The sequence below is a fragment of the Cyprinus carpio genome, chromosome A19, assembly GCF_018340385.1.
Source record: "Cyprinus carpio isolate SPL01 chromosome A19, ASM1834038v1, whole genome shotgun sequence".
Lineage (NCBI taxonomy): Eukaryota > Metazoa > Chordata > Actinopteri > Cypriniformes > Cyprinidae > Cyprinus > Cyprinus carpio.
The window spans coordinates 18,544,663-18,570,405 of NC_056590.1; the positions used below are offsets into that span (position 1 = coordinate 18,544,663).

Sequence of the window (25,743 nt, forward strand, 5' to 3'; positions counted from 1 at the left end):
TTGTGAACAAGTGGAGAAATAAGTGCAATGACCCAGTGTTGTACTCTGAAACACTGCTCTGCCAGTCATAGCAAAGAAATAGAACTAACTAATTGTACTAAATGAATGCTATTAAATGTTTGAATCTGCTTACTCCAGCCACATTTCTCCCTAAAGGAACAAGCGAAGAGGAGACTCTTGTTTTATATGTTTTAATTATGATCATTTTTTAGAAACATGAAACTAAATGAAATCCACTGAACCTCTCAAAGTGGCTTTTGAATCGATTCATGATGTTAATGCATATTTACGATTTACTTTCTGCTTAAACACTGTAAATGAGAGTCTCAATTATTGCACCCTCACTGAGCCTTCAATATATTTAATACTTTTTAGATGGTGCATGACTTTTATTTTGAAGTGCCGTTCGTCGTGGAAAATCCCACACGTCATCTCGCTTCACATTGTTGTTAGCGGCGGCACGGAAAGACAGATAGTGCTTCCTGAAAGTCCAAACAAAACATGCGTTATTGCCTGATTCCTTAAGTTGGAGCAAACAAACTGTTTGAAAGTAATCGGGAATTACCTGTTCATTAGAATAACAAAAGAATGGAGCATCCGGTGCCCAAAAAGTAAGTGAAAAGATCCGCTCGGCTAAATCAGCTATCAGTCAGGCTAATATTTACAGGCCTCATCTTATTAACAAAAATGAAACTGCAGATTGTGGGGTTAATATCTAAATGTTCGCAATTAACTATATCTACAAGACCACTTGTTGTTATTTTTACTGGTGTATATATAAGTTTAGGTCACATTTTAACTTCTGCTGTCTGGAACCATGGCGTTTTATGCTTTAAACTACGATTGTGTTTATTCATGACAGTAAGCTGAAGAAGCTGAGTGAAGACAGCCTTACCAAGCAGCCAGAGGAAGTGTTTGATGTCCTTGAAAAGCTTGGAGAAGGGTGTGTATTAACTGTATGACGTTACTTAAGCGATGTTGAATTTATAAATCTTGAATAAGAATTTCACACGATGAATGCTTTTTGGTTCAGATCATATGGCAGTGTTTTTAAAGCCATTCACAAGGAATCAGGCCAGGTTGTGGCCATCAAACAGGTTCCTGTCGAATCAGACCTGCAGGAGATCATCAAGGAGATCTCCATAATGCAGCAATGTGACAGGTAAAACAGCCCATTAATGAATAATAAGTAACATTTTATTAATAAAATTATTGGGCTTATATGAAACATTTCCCAACACTGCAAATTATTGATTTTTTTAAAACAGTCCTTATGTGGTGAAGTACTATGGCAGCTATTTCAAGAACACAGATCTGTGGATTGTGATGGAGTACTGTGGCGCTGGATCGGTGTCTGATATCATCAGACTGCGCAACAAAACAGTAAATAAAAATACAACTATAAATACACTACACAGCTTCAACTCAATGTTAATTACACTGACTTTTTTTCTCTTATCTCAATTACTCACTGAGGATGAGATCGCCACAGTCCTCAAATCCACCCTGAAAGGTCTGGAGTATCTCCATTTCATGAGAAAAATCCACAGGGACATCAAAGCAGGAAATATTCTCCTCAATACAGAAGGCCATGCTAAACTAGCTGATTTCGGAGTGGCTGGACAACTTACTGTAAGGATCAAAACTATCCGTGTTTTTGGATTTGCTGGACAACTTACTGTAAGGATCAAATTTTTTTTTTTTTTTTTTTTTTTTTATTTTTTATTATAATAGTAAAGTCATTGTAAATTGATTAAATTCTAAATTACTCCTTTTTTTTTTTTTTGTTTTTTTTTGTTTTTTTTATTAATTAATTAAAATGGACACGATGGCGAAGAGGAACACGGTTATAGGAACACCCTTCTGGATGGCCCCTGAAGTAATCCAGGAGATCGGCTACAACTGCGTGGCAGATATCTGGTCTCTCGGCATCACATCCATAGAAATGGCAGAGGGAAAGCCTCCTTATGCAGACATTCATCCAATGAGAGTGAGTGGATCATGCTGAGAAGTCCTTGATGTGCGGTTTTGACAAGAAACTGGTTGGTGATGGTGTCTTGTTTTGTCTTTTTGTGTCATCAGGCTATTTTTATGATCCCCACAAACCCTCCACCCACTTTCCGCAAGCCAGAGCTGTGGAGTGATGAATTCACAGATTTTGTGAAGTTATGTCTGGTGAAGAACCCAGAGCAGAGAGCGGCAGCCACTCAACTGCTGCAGGTATAGGAAGAGCCAAACATATTGCTAACTACTAGTTCTGTTTGGGATTCATACAGTTATTTATTCAATCTCTATTTTATTTTGAGCATTTTTTTTTTTTTTCATCCAAGTCGTGAAAATAAACATCTGGTATGCTTTTCATTGTCTATTTGGCAGCATCCATTCATAACTAATGCTAAGCCGGTGAGCATCCTGCGGGACCTGATCACAGAGGCCATGGACATGAAGGTCAAGAGACAACAGGAGCAGCAGAGAGAGCTGGAGGAGGATGACGACAACTCGGTGAGATAATCAATCATTCATCAACGTTGCATGTTGTAGAGTTTACGTCAGCGTTTGTGTTTTAGCTGATGTCGTATGTGACTGAATTTTGCAGGACGAGGAAGTGGAAGTGGATTCCCACACCATGGTGAAGTCTGGCTCAGAGAACGCTGGCACCATGAGAGCCACCGGCACTATGAGCGACGGTGCTCAGACCATGATCGAGCACGGCAGCACCATGCTGGAGTCTGACCTGGGAACCATGGTGATCAACAGCGATGATGAAGATGAGGAAGATTTCGGGTCGATGAGGAGTGAGCATTTATATGTTTTTCTTTACATTAAAGAGCTCATATGACGTTGCTAAAAAGAACATTATTTTGTGTATTTGGTGTAATGCAATGTGTTTATGCGGTTTAAGGTTAAAAAAACACATTATTTTCCAAATAATGTACATTATTGTTTCTCCTCTATGCCTGGCCTTTCTGAAACGCGCCGATTTTTACAAAGCTCATCATTCTGAAAAGTGAGGTGTACGCTGATTGGCCAGCTATCCAGTGCTTTGTGATTGGCTGAGTACCTCAAGCGTGTGACGGAAATGTAATGCCCTTTACCATACTGTGATGTGTCTCCCAGGAAGAACACCGGCGTGACAAGACAAAAACAATAAAACCCATTACAAACAAGGCATTTGCTGCATCCAGTGGGGACATAATTATGGATTATAATGACTAATAATACTATGATACTGTCTTTTTACGCGTTGTGCTGCGTTAAAATAAAACCAGGTCTGCATTTGTGATCGGAGAAACAACAAACAACAAGCGCTACTCTACACTGCTCAAAACTCGTATTTGAATCATCAGTGGCAAATTCTTTAAATATGAAAACGCACTTACAGGCTGTGAGACAGAAGCGCCAGACTGTCCTTGCAAAGTTGGAATTGCCCCACTTTATAGAAGCAGACACTGGCATTGTGGGCTACTCTTCAAGGAAACAGTCCTCGTCCTCCGTAAAATGTTCTGCACACATCTGAATATTTGTGTTGAACTGTTCTGGAACAGTGTTGTAAATACAACTTAACCACTGATTTCTAGTCGTGCCCTCTTTTGGAAGCCCAAACAAAGTAGTTTTGCTTTCACAATGAAACACACAGCGTCTCCACGACATGGCAGCAGTGGGAACAGCAAGAATAAGAGTTACGCCTTCTTTGTTTGCGTGAACATTTGGGCGGTGTTATGCAAATCTTCCCACATAGTGACATAGACATGTGGGGGCGTGTTTAAACGAGGCATTTTAGGAGGCTGTGGTTGACGCTTAACTTTTATAAAGAATATCTCTTTGGGTTTGAGACTTTAGTCTTTGCAACTTTACAGATCTTCTTTAACACTCCAAAGAGAAAGGAAAAATAGAAATTGCATCATATGACCCCTTTAACACTTTTGTGCTGCTTTGAGAAATGTTTAATCTGATGTGTTTTCCTCTAAATAGGGAACCCTACATCTCAGGAAATTCAGCGTCCATCCTTCATGGACTACTTTGACAAACAAGAGTCAAATAAAGCACAAGAGGGTTACAATCACAACCAGCAGGACCCGTGTTTAATTTCCAAGACTGCTTTCCCTGATAATTGGAAAGTTCCGCAAGATGGAGATTTTGATTTTGTAAGTGCTCTGATGATGTTCTTTGGATTCGTTGTTTATGCATGAAGCTGAATTAAATGATTCACTGTTTGTTTCTGTCTGTGACTGAAAAACCTCGATTTTGAGGAGCTCCAGATGCGCCTTACTGCTCTGGACCCTATGATGGAGCGAGAGATTGAAGAACTGCGGCAGCGCTACACAGCCAAGAGGCAACCCATCCTTGACGCCATGGATGCGAAGAAACGCCGGCAGCAGAACTTCTAACCGACTTCACAGATGCTGAAGCTTCAAAGCTGGCTGGCCAGATCTTATGTCCCCTCCTGTGTTCAATCTTTGTACTGATGCATCTTATTCTAGACTCCTGCTGTTTGTACATTTGAAGAAGGTCCCAGTGGATGTATAAAACATAAAATTACTATTTTCTTTTTTCTTTTTGATTTCAAATTCACAATATTAAGAGTTCATTCTAAACTGAACAAATTATTCACAAACTTAACCAGTCTCACCATATATTATGAAGTTTAGGCTTTTCTTCGCTAACTTTCAAAAACAAATTCAGCAATCTCTGTATCTGTGGTTTATACTTTCTCAATACTTAAATGAATCCAAGGTGAGAATTACTGTGAAAATGTAAAGTTTTGTGGCTGAATTAATAAGAAATGCTGGTTGGACTTCTGCAAAGTCATTTTTAGGTGTGAATGGATTACTAAACCAAAGACAATCAAAAGCAGAGGATGCCTTAGAGCGCTTGATAACCCTCTTTTTGAAGTTTGCATCACCAAGCTTTTTTGTTAGTATTCTGCTAATATGGGACCATGTTACAGTAGAGATGCCACAGTTTTGTTTGTCATCTTTATTGGTATTAATTTAGAGAGAAACGGGACCATTCCTGCAGCTATGCTTCCAATCCCATCAAAATTCCTCGTCAGCACAAAATAGGGTTTGAAACATCTGTCCACAGCTTTGTAAATATGCATGGCTTTTTTATGCTGAATGTCACTTTCTCAGTTTCTGAATGTTTCTGTGTGACGTCTTCCCTATGTTCTCTTCACTGCCACTGGCTTCTTGATAACTCGTGGCAAATATTTGTGTGAGGAAGTGAGAACTACTGTTCCTGTGCCCCATTTTAAAGTTCTCACTTTATCTCAGGGGTTGCTTGGCTTTGAACTGTCTCTCTCTCTTCTGGTCTTTTTGGTCATTTCAATGCAGTGATTTTGTGTTTCTCATTATGGTAATGGTACCATCATTACTAGGCCTATTGAGTCTCGCAATACCTACCAAAAGCAATACGGCAACTCAAGGACATAGTAATGTAACAATGCCAGTAATGTGAATGATCTAAACCAGTTGCTGAATCTTTTCAGAGAAGGATGAGTTGTTTTAAATAGACATTAAAATGACTCTTGCGAAGTTTATGCCCTGATTGTGGACTGATGAAGTCTATAAATCTAAGTTGGTTTGAAGTATAGTCTTCTAATCATGTTTCTTTTTTAAAAAAGCTTATTCATAAAATAGTTAGGGATGTTACCAATGCCTTACATTTCCTGCAGGTGTGTTATATCAGTTTATTTCATACTCTGACATTTATAAAGGCACATTTTTACTGAACACTCTAATTTATTGTGTATTATTCATAATGTATGTTATTTTTTTAACTCTGCCTAGAGTTCTTGAATAAAGGTCTGTTACTTGTCTCCTTAAACCCCATGTGGACTTATTTAACAACAGTATTTTTAATATTGTTAAATATATGGGGAACACTGTTGAAACACTATTAAATACACAGACAAACCTGGAAACAAAAGGAAAATTTAAATTGAGTCTTAGAAAAAAAAAAAAAAAAAAGTTTTCCTCCGCTCCAAAATATTTTTTCAATTAGAAATTCCCTTTGAGAGCAAATGCCAATATAATTTCAAAACTTTTTTTCTTTTTTTCCAGTTTGAAGTTACAAAAACATAATACTTATGGTTTGAATGTGATTTTAACATTGTCTCAAGTCCATTTGTTTAAACTATGAACGCGCTATAAAAACTACAACAATTAAGCTAATATTTATACAATTATATATAGGCCTACAAACCATAAAAAATTAGGAATATTTTGAATTTCTTGATTGGTTACACGAATTACCGTAATCACTCAACTACACAGAGCTCTGATTTATTCTGCCAAGCGATAACTACTATATTTATGCATAAAGACCTGAATCAGCTTGTTTGGTCTTTCATTTATTTCCTTGATTACCCAAATATAGTTATGACCTGTTACTGAATAACCTGACACACACATGCAATGTCTCTATATGTGGGTCGTTATGGTAGGAATCGCTGACGCCTCCTGGAAGTGAATCCCTACAGACCTGCCTTACACTAATTCATTATTAACTCAACTAGAAGGTTACGGACAGTTGTGCTTCGCGTGTCTCGTTAGGATCTCAGTGTTGAGAGATGTCTGCTGTTATTAGGAAGATCATTCACACTGCAGCTGCTCCAGCCGCCATCGGGCCCTACAGGTGAGAGTCAAACCATCATGTTTACGTTCCTCAGCAAACCCACACGTGACATGCTCTAGCACATGGATAAGCGTGATATCTACATAAAGCACCACCAGCTATGCATTTAACAGTCAGCTTTGACCAGCAAAAGGCTTGACATAGGCAGCTGCAGTGCAATATTTGTTCGGGGCGTGTCTTTAGAAAACACACTCAACTTTGTGCTGCGGATTTGGTGTGATTTACTTTCAATAAACTGTTTGGACGAGATGACTTCTGTTCAGAGAAAAATCCCATTTACACCTAAAGCCCCTATTAGACAGGGCATATACAGGTAACAGTTTTCTCAGTCACTTTACTGTTAAAGAACAATTGCGTTTAGATTTCAAACTGTTTAAAATAGTAAATCTGGGATTTTATAATGAATGCATTATAATAAGATTATTTGTAACGCTCCATAATACCACCGTTTTATAAAAAAGTTTCTTAGTAGCGATTAACTTTTGCAAAGCTTTATTTCATTACACGCAAAAAAAAAAAAGACATTTACATATTTAAGAGCTTTTTTTCTTGCACAAAATGGACTTACAGCTCATTATATTATATACATTTCACTTTCTGCTCAGCTGATTACATGATTTAAACCAGCATGAATCAATATTGATGAGATTTAATGTATGAGCTGACCTATGATCTTTAATTTCCTTGCAGTTGTGCAAACCTTGTGCTAAAACAACTGGCATTAATTTTTGCTTTATGTAACTTACTGAACTAGTTTTGTATTAGACACATATTAACTTGGACTTGGTATTGGACTATGACCTCAAGCTGAACTTACACTCGGTGGTCTATAATGCTACTGTGTGATTTTTTTTTTTTTTTTTTTTTAGTTTATAAAATATTCAGTATTCAATTTATGATTAATAATATCCAAATATACTGTGCCCAACATTAAATAAAGCAAGAAAACCTGATTGGCTGTTGCGTTAGTTGTAACTGCAGTGCACTGGTTGTGCCAGCAGAAGGCAGAGGAGGACAACATTTCCCACAATGCATTGTAATGTAGGAGTAAAACATCCGTATTCCTTCCAAAATCAGAGTTTACTATTAATTCACATTTTAAATGATATTGTTACTACTTTCAGCCAGGCTGTTTTGGTGGACCGAACAATGTACATCTCAGGACAGATCGGCATGGACATTAGTGGACAGTTGGTGGTGGGAGGAGTGGAGGCTCAGGCCAAGCAGGTGTGGCCCTTAAATAATTCTTGATATTTTGATGAAGATATTTTCAGATAAATGATTCATTCACAATCATGTATTTGAATTATATTTTCAGTGATTAATATATTAAGTAAATAAGGTCAGGTTGGATTTCATGTTGACCTTGATACAAAAAAAAAAAGTTTTATTACACAAAGTAGTTATTCACACTAAAAATTCCAATATGGGATACAGGTAATTATATAATTATGCAAGTTTCAGTGTTCTTTCTTTACAACTTCATAGGCACTCATTAACATGGGGGAGATTCTGAAAGCTGCTGGATGTGGATATGAAAATGGTAAATCATCCAGCATCACCTGTTTAAAGGAATAGTTCACCCAAAAATTAAAATTTGCTTAAAATTTACTCACCCTCAGGCCATCCGCGGTGTATTCTGCATTGCAAACGGAAACCCAAAGCAACGGTTTTAAGTTAAGCATTCCTTGATGGATTTATTTCTTACAAACATGCAGCTTTTCACTTTTAAAATATATTAACTGATGGACCGGAGTCGTGTGGATTAGTTGTGGATTATTGTAATGTGTTTATCAGCCGTTTGGACTCTCATTCTGACGGCACCCATTCACTGCAGAGGTTCCACTTTTGAGCAAGTGATGTAATGCTACATTTCTACATTTTCATATCTCAGATGGCCTGAGTAAATTTGCAGCAAATTTTCTTTTTTGAGCAAACCATTCCTTTAACATGTCACTTCCTTCTTACAAATTTGCAAGAAATTTTATGTGAACTTTTTTTTTGTTTTTTTTTGGCAGTTGTCAAAACCACAGTGCTGTTGGCAGACATTAATGACTTCAATAACGTCAATGATGTTTACAAGCAGTGTGAGTATTAATAAAGCAGTCATGATGGAATAATTCACCACAGCGTGTCATATACACATACAACCACAGATTTCCCTTACAGTTTTAATAGACTTGGCAATTGGGAATGACATTGGTGTCCTTTGTTGTGGAATTAAAAACAATCATGACATTTGTGTTTCCTGTATATACCTTCCCTAAAATAGCTTTACTTAACATCCTGCATTTTAGTGATAATGCTTCATGCAAGTTATTGATTATTGGAATGTTACACAATGATACCTCTGTGCAACCCTGGGTATTTCCTCTTGAATACAGCACTGATGGGTAATCCTACCCTGTCTGTGTGTAAAGGGATACAGTGCAGTTCTGTGAAACGAAAGCCTCCTCTATACGAGGACAACCCATCATCACTGCCTCCTACCACACAGAACTTTCCATGATGTGACATGCAAACCTGTAGCGTCAACAAACACTCGAAACTGAATTCATGTCATTCTTTCTTTAAAACTTATGATGCAATTAATGATACAAACAGGGATAAGAGTTTTTCATCTCACAATAAAATGCTATGTAAGATGAAGATTATATTTTATATAACATACAGCTTATAGACACAAAGTGTCAATTTCAACTTTACTGGCAGTTTTGTTTACATTTGTCACCAGTAAAGAATCCAGAGTTTCCCAAAGTCTAAAAACTTTTTTTTTTTATTTCTCTGTTTCTGTTCTTTTTCTAAGTTTTCAAGAGCAATTTCCCAGCTAGAGCTGCCTATCAAGTAGCTGCCCTGCCCAGAGTGAGTATTAAACATAGACTAGTTAGTGGTGTTTGCTAAGACAACAAGTTTGGTATTAATAATAGACAGGTTCGCTGTCTTTGGTGAGTATTAAATATTGTTTAGTTATCTGGGGGAAGAGAGTTACTTTAAATTGTAAACAATATTACAGTTTTTGATCAAATAAATGCAACCTTAGTGAATATAAGAGACTAAATGTTATCGACCAAAATGTTTGTAAGTATTAAACTTTGGCACACAAGCCATCTTTGAGCAAAGGAAATGAACAATACCTCAAATTATATGACTTCTTGAGGAGAGTTGTGCTATTACTTTACTCTAAGTGATCAACTTGAGATAAAAAAGGAGGGAAATGCCATGCATCTGCTTTGTTTTTATACCTTATTTTCTGTTTTACAGGGAGGACTTGTTGAGATTGAAGCGGTCGCTGTGTTGGGACCCATCACAGATGCCTCCTGACTATATGACCCCGGCATGCATCACAAATTGTAAATGCAGTTATATGGAGACAAACCACATCCCAGATTACAAAAAAAAAAATCAATCAAACTTTTAACCTCCCATTTAACCTCCCAAGTCACAAACAGAAGAAAAACACTCTTTTTCCGTCGCCCCTTTTGCTCATATAAATATGCTATTGAGAGTTTTATATATTATATATTCTGTAATAGCAACAATTCAAAACCCAGTTCAATTCGACTTTATTGTTAAACTTGTCATTATCCCATTAAATCAAACCACACCACAAAAACAACATTTCTTCCATTTGGTGAGTTCAATCTGTTGTGCTTGTTGCAGGAAAGCATTAGCATACAATAAATAAAACCAAAAAGCCTGTTTTTCAAATAGTATGTCCTTTGTCATTTTAAATGTATATAACATTTTGTTTCAGTTGGTTAAAATATTACATAATTATATAAATAGCATTCCACAATTTTCATATTCTCTTTGGCTTTTTGCATTTTTTATAAAGGGGTAAAGCCACTGAAATAGGCACCAATATTAAATAAATATCAATGAAGGAAATCTCTAGCTAAAGCCAGCAATTATAATTCACTAAACTATAACTGAAGTGGGATGTTTGTATTCGGTTTATACAAAGACAGGCACAGAGTCTCTGAAGACCAGTTGGTCTATATCTTGGCAACGAACAAGCAATATCTATATAATAAATAAACTAATGTTCCACTGTATTTTTAAACAATTCGTATGAATCTTGATTTTATTGAAAATAGGTGGTTGAATCTGGATTCTGTAGTAACTGTGCCAAATGATGCACACTTAACTGTCTTCACCAGAGGCTGAAAGAGATGAAGTGGTATGGGAAATCAGACATTTATCCTCAGGAGAAGATTTTTAGGTCTGTCTTGCATCATATTACCCTACTTACCAGGTGCTTCCTCTGGTGGGGAAGATTCAGCCTGGGCCTCAGTTGTGTTTTCTGTGGAAATAGGGGGGCATTTCATTCATTTTGGCTCAATTAATATTCTATTTTCCCCATTCATAATGGTAAAAGAAGCCAAATAAATTACATCATCATCCAAAAAAACTGAGAAATTGTACGGATAAATTAAATGTCATTAAAATTAAATTAAAACACAATTCTCATATATACTATAAATGTATGTTTCTCACATTGGACATTCTAAAACTAATCAAATATAAAACGAATATTTAAAATCAGTTGCTGTGTCCAGCTGAGTATTTTTTTCTTGTTGCATTCTGCTTTGTATTCTGTTCTGTGGTTTGCCATTATGTTATTTCACAATGTCAGAGTTTTTTCCACATTGCACCCAAGACATTTGCATGCGTGGATAAACTGTCATTTACATTTAAAATTCAGGCAGTGAGGCATGCTGTGGCCCTCGCCACATTTAAGATCTGGCCAAAGGAACTACTGTTAAAGATGAAAATAATGCACTACTCCTTATTCCATTTTTTACTGTGTATTCATAATCCTGAAATGAAACCGGCCAGTCTAAATGGAACCTGGGTTTTCTTAAGGTTCAGTTTTCCTAACCTTTATCAGACCATCAGATGGAGTAATATCTGCTAGAAAGCCGTAGCAAAACATTTGGTATAAAGGGATGGAAAGGGGAAACTAAGCAGGACAGTGCTGTACTTCTACTGTAGGTCTGTTTACAGTGAGTAGGACACTTGTCAGGTTACTTAGAGTTAAACAAACACACTATTACCAGTTTAGACTAGTGCCATCACCTTTCACTTGAAGTGTAATGAATGTGTAAAATAGTGCTTTACATTTTAAAATGATACACAGGTATTCCACGTAGTCTTCATTGCTAAAGAGAATGTGCAAGGTGTTTTGCATCTAGAGATACGTACCTTGAAAGTACCAAAGCCATTTGCATGCACAGGCATAGAACACAAGGTATTATGTACCTTGGTCTTGAAGAACTACTGTGAGCCAGTTTTTCCATGAGACTTTGCTCACTGTCCCTTAAAAATATGGAAACTGGCAGAAAACTTAGCGTTGTTGTCTGTTAACGTGAAACGTACCGCTTGGTGCTGGTTCTTCGGTACTGTCAGCTGTTGTGGAGGGGTTTGATTCTGGTTCAGCAGGCTGGTCAGATGTAATGGCCTCAGCAGCAGCTGCTTCTGGTTCACTGTGAGCTACAGCAGCCGCAGAGCTCTGTATTTCCTCAGAGGCAACAGGAGCTCCACTGGATGTCTGTGGAGATTCCGCGGCCTGGGTTTGGTCTGGAACTGTCTTGCTGTCTGCTGCAGGACCACCGTTTTCATTATTTGTTCCTAGAGATTAAGACAAATATTTAACAGGGTTATTATTGTTAACTAAAACCATAAAAAAAAATTTTTTTTATTTAAAATTAAAAGAAATAATTTCTTAAAATATAATTGTTAATAAAAAATATAAAATGTAATCTTTTAAAATAGTGGAAATAAGTTGAAGTTGAAGCACTAAAAAATCTAAACTAAAGCTTGGACTAGTCTACTAAAGAAGCTACACTGCCTGTAATTATATGAAACAAAGCAATACATAAACATTCTGGTTACATAATGACAACTAACAACAGATAACAACTAACAACGTAGCAACAGGTGCAGAAAGAAAACTGATGTATTAAAACAGGAAAACTAGCAGAGGTTTATGACATCGGCCATCTGTGATCTAAAGCACACAACATTTACATACATAAAACCTTCTTCTCGGCTCCATAAGCACACAGTTTGTTTATATGTCACCATCGGCAAGCTGACACGCATCTCCACACCTGAGGGAGCACCTGAGGTGGAGAGGACCTCCTCTGATCACCTAAATGTGAATTTCCTCACATTCCAAGAACTCATCCACTGTGGTAGCTCAGGAAACAAGCATGTAACATCAACAAAGCAAAATACAAATTTCCTTCATTTGTTTGATAAATTTAATTCAATACAATTAAACTCTAAATTCTATTTAAATGTGTTTGCTCTTTGAATAGCACTTTTTAAAAACATTATTTGATGAATGAGATTGCATCATTTTTTTAGAACACATGTAAATGTACAAAGGAGGTGTTTGCCACTATGAATAAAAAAAACATCTGCCAAATACATAAATGTAAGTGTAACATGGGATCATAAAAACTGCATGCATGCATGCTAATTATAAAAACTGTACATTATAGTGTTTCTCTGAAAGAATGTTAATAGTTTAAAGGCCGTTATCAAATTGCAATGGTTTTGCTTATGGTTTAAGGTCTGGGCAAGGCGTTTAACCTTAGGTTTCTCCAGGGGGACTTCTAGTGTAATGAATACAGTAAGTTTCTCTATGAGAGACACTGGAGTCAAGTAGATCTAAACTGTATGGGGGCCTGATGACAGCATTCTGGATAAGGATCTGGGTGCCTTACACAATGGTTGAGGGTTCAGTTTCAAGTTAGGGTAACCCAGGATCCGAAAAGTAACTAAGATCACAATCTTCCTCTATCACTTAAGGATCTACCATGCATTTTAGCATTGTGTCTATATTATGGCATAATTTCACGTGATAAATCTACAAAATGCAGTGCCCACTTACCTAAAATTCTTCCTTAACCTCATGAAACACCTTGCAAATCAACAATATTTGACTAAATATAGTTCGATTGTGATTTTTGGGCTGTGTAGTCTTACCTGATGTGCTCCCATCTTGTTTGGTGTTCGGTCGTGTTGTGTCTTGAGCTGTGGTCTGAGTGCTAGAAGCGCATCCCATCGTGTCTTCCTCTGACAGGGGTGAAGTCAAGCACTTTAGTGAGTGTTGTCGTGCCCAGCGGCGCACATCGACTTCAAGTGCAGGAGGAATGTGCTAATTAAACGCGCAGTTGGTAGAAACAGCACTTATTCCCTGCTCAGGGAACACACTGGGTGTATCTGAGTGTGTATGAGCGGCGGTCATATGCAAACCTGCTCTCATTCCCGGTAACTTTACTGCTCACAGATGAATTTGCAAGACAGCAGCGAAGTTCTGTCCTCTCTGATTAGAATGCTTTGTGTTATGAAATTATAGGTGACGCTTTATGTTCAACTTCAGTTCTAACACCTAAAATAACTATATAAAACCGATTGTAACAGGTTTAATGAGAGAGAATTTATTCTAACTTTAAAATATAATGTGTTGGTTGAGTAATTATTTTGGCGACATCTAAAGGTGACTTCTGGAGTAGCGCTGGCCAAGCCGAATTAGACTGTAATAAAAACTACTGTAGGCTGTAAATCAACATCTCCAGGCTCTGCATTAAATATTCCTACCGTCCATAACTAAATCTACAACTATGGTAGCCTACATCATGTCAGTGCGTAGAGAATGCTATAAATCCATATCAAACTCACTGTTAATAATTTTCAGTTATGTAAGTTTCTTTATTTGGATAAATTGTTCTTTGGAGATTGGAAAACTTCGTTTTAAATTATACATCTTTTGCATTAAAATAATGAGGAGACATATTTGTGGGCATTATGACAAGAAAATGTTGTCTGAAAAGTGTTTGGGGTATCAAAAATCCCATATGCTTCAATAATTCTGCAAAATAAAAAAATAAAAATTATATTACGGGACCCCTACTATATAACCTATAAAAACAGAATATAGTGGTTCAGACATTTTCTCCTGCCAGTTATTTATTTGGATTTATTTCAATGTATCTGCAGTGGGGTTTTTTTCTGCCCCCTATAAAAGCAGCAGTGGGACCATGTTTCAAAACAAGCATGCATATTTGTTGCAGAATAACAGGAAAGGGCTTCAATAATATCTACAGGGTTTTGGTATGAACATATTAAAAGAGTTTAAGGGTTAAATGATCACAAAAGGGTTAATATTTCAAACAGTCTCACACACTGTTCAAAATATTAACATTTTAAAATTCTACTACTATTCTACTAATTTATTTTGCAAAGAAGAGCTATAAACTAGTAATTTTGAAACATTTTCTTTCAGAAAATATTTTTTGATTTCATAAAAGGGAAAAAATGACACCGTATAGGCCGGGGGTGTCAAACTCAATTATTCTACTAATTTATTTCTGCATGAAACCTAATTTTAACACACCTGATCCAACATAAAAGGTATTTAATGATTATTTGTAGGCTGGGTGTTTTGTGGTTAATTGGTAGAGCATTGTGTTAGCAGTGCAAAAGGTTGTGGGTTTGATTCCCAGGGAAACACATGTTAGGTAAAAAATAAAATACTAGCCTGAATGCTGAGTTGCTTTGGATAAAAGTGTCTGCTTAATGCATCAATGTAAATTTACATGGTATATGTGTTGAAGCAGGGTTGGAACAAAACTCTGCAGGGCTCTGGCCCTCCAGGAATTGAGTTTGACACCCCTGGTATAGGCTATTGCAGGGGTGTCAAACTCAGTTCCTGGAGGCCTGGAGCCCTGCAGAGTTTAGATGCACCCCTAATTAAACACACCTGATCCAGCTAATCAAGTCCTTCAGGCTTATTTGAAAACTACCGGTGCATTCCAAACGGGATACATAGGAGTGAAAACAATCATGGCCGCCATATTGAAGGGTCGTTCCAAACCGAAGTGCTCAAAACTGGCCACTTCAAAGGGCCCTTCAGAATGAAGGATTTCGAAGCATACAACTGATGGACACTTCAAGCTCCCATGATCCTTTGTGCAGATTCTTTGCATGATGACAGCGCCTCTGTGTGGGTACATGATTATGACGCAGAAGGGCACGTCAAGAAACAGTTGTTTGGTCCCCTACACCCTTCAATCCTTCGAAGCTCTCACTCCAGAGTGTAAACCCTTTGAAGAGATTAGGGCATATGGATTTGCCCTTCCGAATTGAACACAGGGCAGATTTTGTGTGTTGGAGCAGGGTTGGAACAAACTGAATTTATATTTTTGTTTGGAACACAGGGCATCAAATTGTTATAATTGTCCTGTTTAGCACAACTTTTAATGGTCTAAAGTTTTTGTAATTCTTTTAGCTTTTAAATGCCACCTGCTACAGATATAGAATAAGGCAGCACAGATTTTTTTTGTTTTTTAGTGACAAATGATATGTTTTTGTAATGGGTTTGTATATTTTTGGTTTTTAGAAAAGGAATATGCTTCATTGATGATGAATAAATCCCTCTTCCGTGCACCTTCCTATCCCCAGCCTTGAAGTGAGTGTACGATGCCCTCAGCCCCCTGTAAACCGGTTCCGTGGTAGGAGACTGGCCACTCACCTGACACGGAGCGGCTCCTCCATCCATCTGTTCCCTGTCTGGATATTTATCCAGAACCTTCAGGGCAAAGCGCATCCACCCGTAGGGCCGCTTGTAAGGCTCGTCTCCACGCATGCACACAGAATCAGACTTTGACTCGGACATGTTCCTGAAGTAAAAAAAAGGTTCCTTAGTATCAGGAGTACCCTTTACCGAGGTGTCACCAGCGAGATGTTCAGTGAGAATTCATTGGTGGAGTGTGTTTTCATACCAGCAGAAACAACCTGTATTAAAAAAGTATTGAAAAAGTTCCTTAGTATGTTTGAATTATTTGACCTAAATGGATGTCAAGCTATGTTTTTGTATGGTTAGAAAAAAATTCAGGCAAATTACTACTCTATAATTTTAAAATTAAAAAAGTTAATTTTGGACACTGGATAGTCCATTTGTTATATCTAGCCCTGATCTCATACAGTAGGTATTATAAATTATGAGTTAAGCAAAAAACTGTTGTTTATGAGTGTAAAGTATTATTTTGATGAATACACTATTTATAGTAGATGAATTCAGCAGTCAATTTTTTTTCTGAATAATGACTATTGTCCACAGAATTGCGATTACTCTGTATTACTCACAGTTCATCCAGAAATCCTGTCAAATGTAGACAGGACAATGTATCACAGAGCAGAGGTTGTGTTCTGTTCTGTCTCATAATCTTTCCGACTAAGCCAATAAAAATAATTTGAACTAAAAGCATGTATGCATGTACTTATTACAGTATCACTTAATCAATCAAGTTTATTTTAAAAGGATTTGATCATTTTGGGTTAAAATTTTTATTTTAAAATTTTACCCAAAAGTTAGTCCATTTTTTTAGGGTGTGAAATGGAAACCGGGGACATTTCTTTCTTGAGTGTTCTAAATATCATTGAAATCTCATTTGTTATTATCTGTGAATTGGAAAAACGGGGGCAACACATTGTTTAATTGTTGTGGATTCCATATACTATTATTACAATTGATAATTAGGCCTATTATGATGTTCAGTTTGATTATTAGGACTTTTGGTCTGGCAATATAGCACTACAAGATACAAGATACAATTTACAGTACACACTGTAAGGGTACCAATTGTCTACACTTTTTTCGGGTGTACCCTTGCCTTGAGGGTACTGTCCCATTGATAAGCCGTTGTACACATTTTGTGCACATTTTTCTGACAGTATACCAAACTCATTCACACACTTACAAACTATCACACATGCCACTATGAATTTGACCTGTTCGACATCAGGCATACTGTGTGTCCACTGCATTGCATGCTAATCCATGGGTGCAGTGCAGTAGATATTATATTTGACACCAATTTCACTCTGAAAAATGTAGCTTGTGATTGGCTTTTTACAGGTTAGGCTCAACAAAGAACTTCTTATCTATAAAAAATTTGATTATATAGGGCTGGCAATATATTTCTTTGGCCATTAGAAAAGTTCTTGAGGTTATAATATGTACGCTTTAGTGTATTGGTTTCTGTATTGCTTAAAGAATTGTTCTTTAAATAGATGTTTACTAAAAAATCTAGGAATAATAGATTTCTTTTGTACTTATTGATGAATTTCTGTTTACTGAAATGTTGTGTATATAAAGCTATGTAGTGATCAAGTGAGTTTGAGTGGTCTGTGAGATTTTTCATTCTTTTGGACTGACACTGAAGTCAGTCTCAACAGAATATGACAGTTAATAATTTAAACAGTCTCTTCCTCTGGCAGAGTTATGTAAGGGATAATGCATGGCTAGCTGTGCATTAAACAATTTTAATGCATGATGTGGAGGCCAAGAACCACCTGACACAAAGTGGAGTGCATTAAATTAAATTTAATTGTCCGTCAGTTAAGGCAGCGCATTGATATAGGACAGTGATTAAACTGACTTTGAACTACCTGTGCATTAAAAGGTTTTAATGCATACCTGCCAGCCAATCAGAATCGAGTATTAAGACAGACCATGGTTTAAACAACTTTATTTCAGATATGCACAAAAATTTTGATTAGTTTGATTTTTCTTTCAAAATACATGATTGATTACGAAAGAAAGGAAAATATATTTACTGTAGTATTTTCATTTTAAACAAGAGAAAGTTGAACATATCACACTTAAAGTTTTTGGTTTTATACAAATAGTTTATGGAAAATACAAATTGTTCCCTTCATGAGGTGCAAGACAAAAGCAAGTCTTTTTAGAATATGGTTCATGGAATTTTGTACGTCTATGAACTACAACAGTGTTCTAAATTTTTACACATGGAAGCTTAAAGAACATAAGAAATAAGATTACAATTATGGAATCAATGAATATGAATGTGCCAACATTTTATAAATCTCCTGCTTGAGTAGGAAGTATGAATTCAAGTTTGGTATATCAACCTCTTTGGGACTTTTGGCTTTTAAATATCCGACAGTACAAAAATGAATTAGAGAAAAGAAAAGGCGGGCCTATATAGAAACCAGCAATGCTGGATTATTTCAGACACCAATAAACAATCTTGTTAGTCAAATGTTAAAGTCAGAAGATTTGAGAGTAGAAATATATATATACCCAAGCGTAATCTCATGAGAGCAACTAAAGCTGCAGATTGCCTTCCTACACCTCTTTAATCAGAAGGCCATAAGGGCGAATTGAGCTTTCCACGATTTCTTTCTCTTTCTCAGCAGATGTCCCTTCTGGTATAGGAACCAACCAAAAGTTCTTCTCCTTGATGATTTTTCTCTTCTGGGGGTTGACTCTGTTCTGCATGATGACTTTGTAAGTCTTTCCATTCCTTTGCGATTTGAATGTCTTGCTTTTTGCAAAACCTTCTGCCACATTGATGTCTGGAGATGAATAAATCCCTCTTCCGAATGCCTCACGGTCTCCAGCCTTGAAGTGAGTCTGTATGATGCCCTCAGCCCCCTCTAAACCCGTTCCATGGTAGGAGACTGGCCACTCACCGGACACGGAACGGCTCCTCCATCCGTCTGTTCCCAGCCAAGCGTTCCCGTCCGGATATTTATCCCGAACCTTCAGGGCAAAGCGCATCCACCCGTAGGGCCGCTTGTACGGCTCGTCTCCACGCATGCACACAGAATCAGACTTTGACTCGGACATGTTCGTGAAGTCAAAGTCAAAGGCTGGATCAAAAAAGTCATCTGGTATTGCAAATATTGTCTTCTGGAGAGAAGAGCTTGCATTTTCACTTTTCTGCTCACCAACAAATAACCGTGTCAGTAAAGAAGTTAGATATGACACGGGTTGCACCACAATTGAGAGTGCTTCACAACCAAGAAGTTCAACAGTTGTTAGACTGGTAATATCCAGCTGTATGACTCCATCTGAACCCTTACAATCTGACTGGAATTTCACCGTGACTCCCAGAACGGCAGAGAGCGCCTCGATGAAGAGAGATTTGCTCAACTCCATTATATTAACACTCAACCTTATCGAGAGACCAGGATTTCTGTTCTGTCAGTGCTGACAAGAAAACATGGTTTATTTAGCTAGTAACACGCCCATTTTTAACCCCCATTTAGTTTTGCTTTCAGTTTTAAGGTCACGTTTATTACCGATATTATCTGTGAAATTTAGCGGGCGAAGACCGGTCAGAATCTGTGCATTCAGGAGTTTTGTGAGGTTGAAAAAGTCCTCACACAGATTTCACTCTTGTTCAAGTTGGTCTCGTGAAAACTCAAGCCGTTTACTTGATCACTTTTAAAAACAAACAACCTTTTACAAAGATTTGCTCCGAATTCACACAAACTGTGTTCTTACAAATGAACATAAAACTGAACTTTGATGTTTGTCATCTTTAATCTTTGCTCTAAAAATGTACATATTTCAAAACTTGGTGCACTTTGCACTGTGCAATTCTGAGAAATGTTATCATGCAATTTAGCTAAATGAGCAGGGTGGTCAGCAGGGTACAGCTGACACTCATGTACCACAGAAGTGAAACTAACTGATGGACTGATTACTGTATGTGTTATGTGTTATTTAACATTTTTTTACAATTAAACACTTTTGTGTTTTAACATTTGTACAATTAGCTGTTTTTTAATTGCTCAATAATTTTTTGCAATTCAAAACTGCTGTTCAATGTTTCAGAGAACTATCCCTAACTTGAACCCTTAATCTTAATTGTTCTGTAATTTTCAATCTAAATTAGCAGTTCACCTCTGTACCTGACTTTCATTATAGTACTTGATTAGAGCAGCTTAAACTAGTTTAAATTTTTTGCTGATCTCCTAACTGGCCAAGCTGATCTAGCTGGTTTGCCAAACAAAAGTTTTAAGTTTTCAATAACATTTACATTAAAATATCTTTAAAATTGTTATGAACATAAATAACACCTCCCCATTGTCTTATCTTCGGGTTATGTAGGTGTGTAGCAACTCATAATGTATAGTATCTATAATATGAGCTGTTATGGAATGGATGTTTACTTTTGCTTTCTGTTTACCAGTTTATACCAAAAAAAAAAAAATCTTCATTTAAATAGGATATTTGGATTGTTGGACATGTGATCCAGTTCAGTGTTTGTGCTTTGTTGGGAAAACCAAACAGACAAAATTATATTTTTATCTGTGTTCTAGTAGTCGACATCAGGCCACCAATTATTGTTGACCAGTAAGAATCTCCTCAAACAGTAGTTGATCTGAGATAACTAGCCATGTGAAAAGACTTAGCCTACTCTAAATTCACTGTAAATCTTCATATTGCATTAAACACAGAGAGTGTGTTTGCACATTATGAATTGCCATCAGACACATTTCAAAACAAATCAATGAGCATCAAACTATGCCTCAGAAAATGGCTTAATGGATTAATATGAGTGGTTTCAACAGGAAAAATGGCTTTGTAACAGCATTTTCCTATATGCAGTGTGATTCAGTAAGGCTTTAGATCATGATATTTTTAGTTATTAAAATAAAAGGGTTAACTTTTAACTTTTTTCAACTTAATTTTTTTCTAAGTGTGGGAGGGGGTCTTTTTATTCTAAAAATTTTTATGTGAGAAATATTATAAATTTTTATATTTTTTGTTTTTGTGTGCTTTTTTATAGTCAACATAAAACCAAGTCCGTAGCATGCATTAAAAAAATACATAGGCCAAGTTTATGTGTTTTTTAATGCATGCTACTGGTCAACAATTCACCTTTGCATTTATTTTTAAATGTATTTTTAATTAACTTTATAACTTGCTCTTCCTGTGATATGACACACTTGACATCTGTGATGTACAGAATGCAAGGCATCACAAGTCAATCACATTCAAATCTGCATTTATTTTCACATTTCAATAATCAACATGCCTTAAGTCCATGACAACGTCTTTTTTTATTAATGCCAAGGCAACCAAGAATATACAGGAATAAGAATGCAATCAAGTGTGTATGTTTGACAGATAGTAGGCCTACAGATTTTTGAGTAATAGGTCTACATCAGAGGTTCTCAGCCAGGGGCCCGAGCATCAGCAAACTTCCAGGGAGTCCTCAAGATGACATATTTAAAATAAGAAGCATTAAAATAAACTAAAATAACAACAACAGCAAAAAAAAAAAAAAAAAAAAAAAAAAAAAAACAATTACTGTGTACTTCAGGGACCAGGGTTTCCAATTGTCTTGAAAAACCTTGATATATGAAGCAGTATGGTTTTAAAAGTGAGATTTCTAAACATGGAAAAGGTGTGAAAATTAAGTAGCTAAGTTTTATAACTTCATGGGCATTTTTATAATGAACATGCATGTTTACATTTAAATTTAGTCATTTAGCAGACACTTCTATCCAAAGCGACTTACAAATGAGGACAATGGAAGCAATCAAAATCAACAAAGAGCAATGATATACAAGTGCCATAACAAGTCTCAGTTAGCTTAACGCAGTACAAGTAGCAAAGGTTTTTTAAATAATATAAAAAAGATAAAGAACACAGATAGAATAGAAAAAGAATAGAGGCAGCTAGTGTTAGAGATCGTTTTTGCTTTTGTTAATTGTATAATAAATAAAAAGAAAACAGAATACAAAAAGATTAGAAAGCTAGTGTTTTTTGTTTATTTGGTCAAATAGTCATTAAGTAAATCTGGAAAAGTTGTGGAATATTGTTTTGGAGTCAAAAAGCTGAGAACTACAGGCATGTGATGGGCGCTTTCGGAGCAGTAGCCTGCTTCATGAAGCTTCGAAACCTTTGCGAATCATTTGATTCGAACAGTGGTTGATGAATCATGTGTTCAGTGAGATCGTCCAGCAGCAGCGAACCACTGAACCGGCGATCATGTGTTTTACCTGATCTCGGATCAGTTTTATCATGTGTAGACATTTTAGCGATACATTTGTGTAATTAAAAGGATGAGTTGTAGTTAATAGTCTAGTACTGGCCTTTAGACAAGCTCTCCATAAAACAAACAAAACAAGCCCTGGAAATTAATTATTATTATAAAAAAAAACATATTGTACAGACACTTCATATTTAATGGTATTTTATTATTTTAATTACATTTAATATATTATACTTTAAATAAAGCATTTGCATTGGGTTTGTAAAAGCTGTTTTTATGCATGTTTTGACATGAGTTTGTGTTGCATTTACACGGTTTTGACCAGCAGGCGTCCCCAGCGTGTGGTGTTTCGAGCGCTTCGAAACAGTGAATCGTTTTGCGAAGCAAATGGTTCAGTTGAATCGAAGCTTCGAAAAGGTTCGTTTTTCGCATCACTACTGGCAGCAAACGTCACAGGGATGACTGTTCTGAGATCAGCGGTCTCGAGGCTCCGCGCTCTCGCGATGCGGGTGCGCGAGGTTTACGCGCGCGCTGCACGCTGGGAAGCCCTTTCTCTACGAGGCCATCTTGGTGAGATCAGGAGGTGAGCGCGGCTCTGATGGAAACGATTAAAATACTCCTTTTAAGACTTTAATGAAGACGGCAAACAGAAGGGTTTTGAAAGTGTAGGTTTTGATTTGTTGCTCCTCTGTGTTTAGGTTGGCCAGATCGGACTAATCAGGAAAAATGGTGGCTGCGAAGAAGGCGGTGAGTGCAGCGCGGTGCTTCACGTGGAAGCTCCCTTCAGGCCCGATCATAAAAACCAACGTGTTTTCACCCACACATACTGAAATATATAATATTTAAGTCTCGCAGTGGAGCTGTTATTAGGCATTTCATTGTGCAGATGTTCATATCTATGTGCTGTCGTGTGGGCTAAATGTGCGCTAGTTGAAGAGTGCAGCTGCTTGACAATGTTTCCAGTTCAGAGGATTTGTTTTCTATTGTATATATCAAGTATATTAATAATATAGATATAGGTGTCTCCAGAACGTTAACTATGTGCAATAACGGGAGCAATTCTTCTGAAATGTCGCTGAGATGTAGTATTGAATTGTAGTTGTCTGTGAATCAGACGTGATAGTCACATTTTGTGTTTATAAGTGCATTGATGTGATCTTCATTGAAGCGAATGGGACGTGACTTTCTTAACTGCTTTGGAAATGTAACTTATTTGTGTAGCTATTATTATGTTAATGTGCTAGACAAATGAGTCTATTGAGCAAGTTTAATATACGAGACACAGAAATGACTGGTACTTGTCTGATGTAAAATATAGTTGACATGTTAGTCACTGTTTTCTGTCAAAGTGTATTTTTTTATGTTCTGTGCCATGGGTGTATTTATGGTTTTGTTCCTTCGTCTGTTCAGAAAAAGTCCCTGGAGTCCATCAACTCCAGACTGCAGCTGGTGATCAAGAGCGGTAAATATGTTCTCGGATACAAGCAGTCTCAGAAAATGATCCGCCAAGGAAAAGCCAAGCTGGTGATCCTGGCCAACAACTGTCCCGCTCTGAGGTGCGTGCCGGTTACTGCTCTGAAACCTGCTTTTAATCTGCGGTCTAAATGTGAAAAGGCTGTGGGGTCTTAGTCAATACAATTGTATTTTTTTTTCTAGGAAATCTGAGATTGAGTACTACGCTATGTTGGCCAAAACCGGAGTCCATCATTACAGTGGAAACAACATTGAGCTCGGCACAGCCTGTGGCAAATACTACAGGGTGTGCACACTGGCCATCATTGACCCTGGTGTGTATTAATGCATCTGTTCCTTTCAGTGGGAGAACTGATCTTATGCTTGTTTTGTCGTAACTTTGCATGTTAACTGGTTTAGTAGATAGTGTCAAAGTAGATGTACATTTAAAAGGTTTTGGGTATGTTTTGTGCTATTTTGATTCTGACGTGGAACTCTAGAGCACCTCTGACATTGTCTGACTGTCCTTTATGTATTAATATTGTAACATTGTGTCCGGTTAAATGAATTGTTCTGTCATTAATGCCTTTCCTCTTGTGTTGATAGGCGATTCTGACATCATCAGAAGCATGCCAGACCAGCAGCAGCCGGGGGAGAAGTAGAGCCATTTCCAGCAGATCTTATCAGAAATAAAATTGGTTGAAAAGGTCTTTGTTGGTTTTGGTTATTTTTGTCGGCTTTTGTTCGGACTTGACATTTAATGGATAAAAGGCATGAAAAACACAACTTTTTTCCCCTTCTCATCTTTTGAGGAATGAGATGTTTAGTCACTTTTTTATTTATTCAAGGTTTTTTATTATTAAAAAAAAGATTAACTTGATATCTGTTTCTGGAATCCTTGATATGCTCTTGGGATATGTTTATTTGTCCCAATTTGTTAAGAGGATGAACAGAATATTTTCAATGTTTATGTGTGCTGTGAATTCAGCTTGAGCCACAGCGGTGGGGTGAAGACATTCACACCATCAATATGTATTACTATTTTGCCACTAGAGGGTGCTATATATTTAATGCATTTTATTCTTAGCTTTGCAGTTAAAGCATTTTATCAGTGCAGGGTGAATTAAATTTTTTCTTAGAAGAATACAGTGTTATATTTTGGTTTGAAAATTTCTGTAGTCCAGTACTAAATTTGAAAAATATGTATAAATTGTTGAAACTAAAATTGAAAATGGTATCATTGCAGTAGCTATGTCTTGGCAATAAATAGGCAGTGTGTAAACCAGGTAGATCATTGGATTTACCGAATAATTTGTCCATTGTAACTTAAATAACTGAAAAACTCTCTAAACAAGGAAACCGTCTGTGAGGGTTTTTTAATTCTTTGTATTGTATTCATGCTTTTAATTTTAAGATTTAATTTGTTAACATATTCCTCTGTGATTTAAGGGAGCACATTGGGATGAGGCTGAGGCATTAGAAATGTGCTGCTGCAATGACTTTTTCCTCCTAAGGATTTTCAGACCAAAATAAAAATCTGACAAGCCTAAAGCACTTGAGCAGAAATGCTCTCTTGACTGAAGTGATTGCCCCAGTTTCCTCAGTCACGTGTAGTCAGTTTTGAAGTCTAATTCACAGATAGATATAATCACCCTCAGCTGAGCACGTTCAGTGAGCTTGCAAAAATGAAAGGATAAACAGGGAACTGGGGTGATTTACACAAGATCACAACAGTGCTTCAGAAAGGACCTCAGGCAGGTTTTTTATTTTTTTTATTTACTAAAGCATCCAGGACCGTATCCTTGGACTATCAAAAATCAGTCAG

The 25,743-nt window shown here is 36.8% G+C and overlaps 4 protein-coding genes across 5 annotated transcripts; 3 read left to right on the plus strand and 1 right to left on the minus strand.

Moving 5' to 3' along the window:
* The first annotated feature begins 423 nt into the window (after positions 1–423).
* Positions 424–5,826, plus strand: LOC109100225 (serine/threonine-protein kinase 3-like). Its single transcript, XM_042776877.1, has 11 exons — positions 424–611; positions 863–943; positions 1,034–1,162; positions 1,269–1,383; positions 1,468–1,632; positions 1,823–1,990; positions 2,083–2,220; positions 2,377–2,502; positions 2,597–2,795; positions 3,973–4,145; positions 4,230–5,826. Exons 1-11 carry the CDS (start codon positions 589–591, stop codon positions 4,386–4,388), a joined length of 1,476 nt encoding a protein of 491 aa, XP_042632811.1. The 5' UTR covers positions 424–588; the 3' UTR covers positions 4,389–5,826.
* Positions 5,827–6,448: 622 nt separating this feature from the next.
* Positions 6,449–10,074, plus strand: LOC109100227 (2-iminobutanoate/2-iminopropanoate deaminase). Of its 2 annotated transcripts, none has more exons than XM_019113717.2 (6): positions 6,449–6,636; positions 7,761–7,863; positions 8,125–8,179; positions 8,655–8,723; positions 9,443–9,498; positions 9,898–10,074. In XM_019113717.2, exons 1-6 carry the CDS (start codon positions 6,572–6,574, stop codon positions 9,955–9,957), a joined length of 408 nt encoding a protein of 135 aa, XP_018969262.1. In that variant the 5' UTR covers positions 6,449–6,571; the 3' UTR covers positions 9,958–10,074. The 2 variants fall into 2 exon arrangements, with proteins under 2 accessions (XP_018969262.1, XP_018969263.1); XM_019113718.2 differs by lacking the exon at positions 6,449–6,636 and adding an exon at positions 6,753–6,949.
* A 615-nt stretch (positions 10,075–10,689) lies between these two features.
* LOC109100226 (phosphatidylglycerol--prolipoprotein diacylglyceryl transferase-like) lies at positions 10,690–14,147 on the minus strand. The gene is made up of 4 exons (XM_042776879.1): positions 13,633–14,147; positions 12,016–12,267; positions 10,889–10,939; positions 10,690–10,799 (listed from the first exon to the last, which is right to left on the minus strand). The coding sequence occupies exons 1-4, from the start codon at positions 13,709–13,711 to the stop codon at positions 10,780–10,782; spliced, it is 402 nt and encodes a 133-aa protein (XP_042632813.1). The 5' UTR covers positions 13,712–14,147; the 3' UTR covers positions 10,690–10,779.
* Positions 14,148–22,906: 8,759 nt separating this feature from the next.
* LOC109100228 (60S ribosomal protein L30-like) lies at positions 22,907–24,628 on the plus strand. Its single transcript, XM_019113719.2, has 5 exons — positions 22,907–23,049; positions 23,165–23,213; positions 23,877–24,022; positions 24,123–24,253; positions 24,525–24,628. Exons 2-5 carry the CDS (start codon positions 23,193–23,195, stop codon positions 24,578–24,580), a joined length of 354 nt encoding a protein of 117 aa, XP_018969264.1. The 5' UTR covers positions 22,907–23,049; positions 23,165–23,192; the 3' UTR covers positions 24,581–24,628.
* The last annotated feature ends 1,115 nt before the right edge of the window (positions 24,629–25,743 follow it).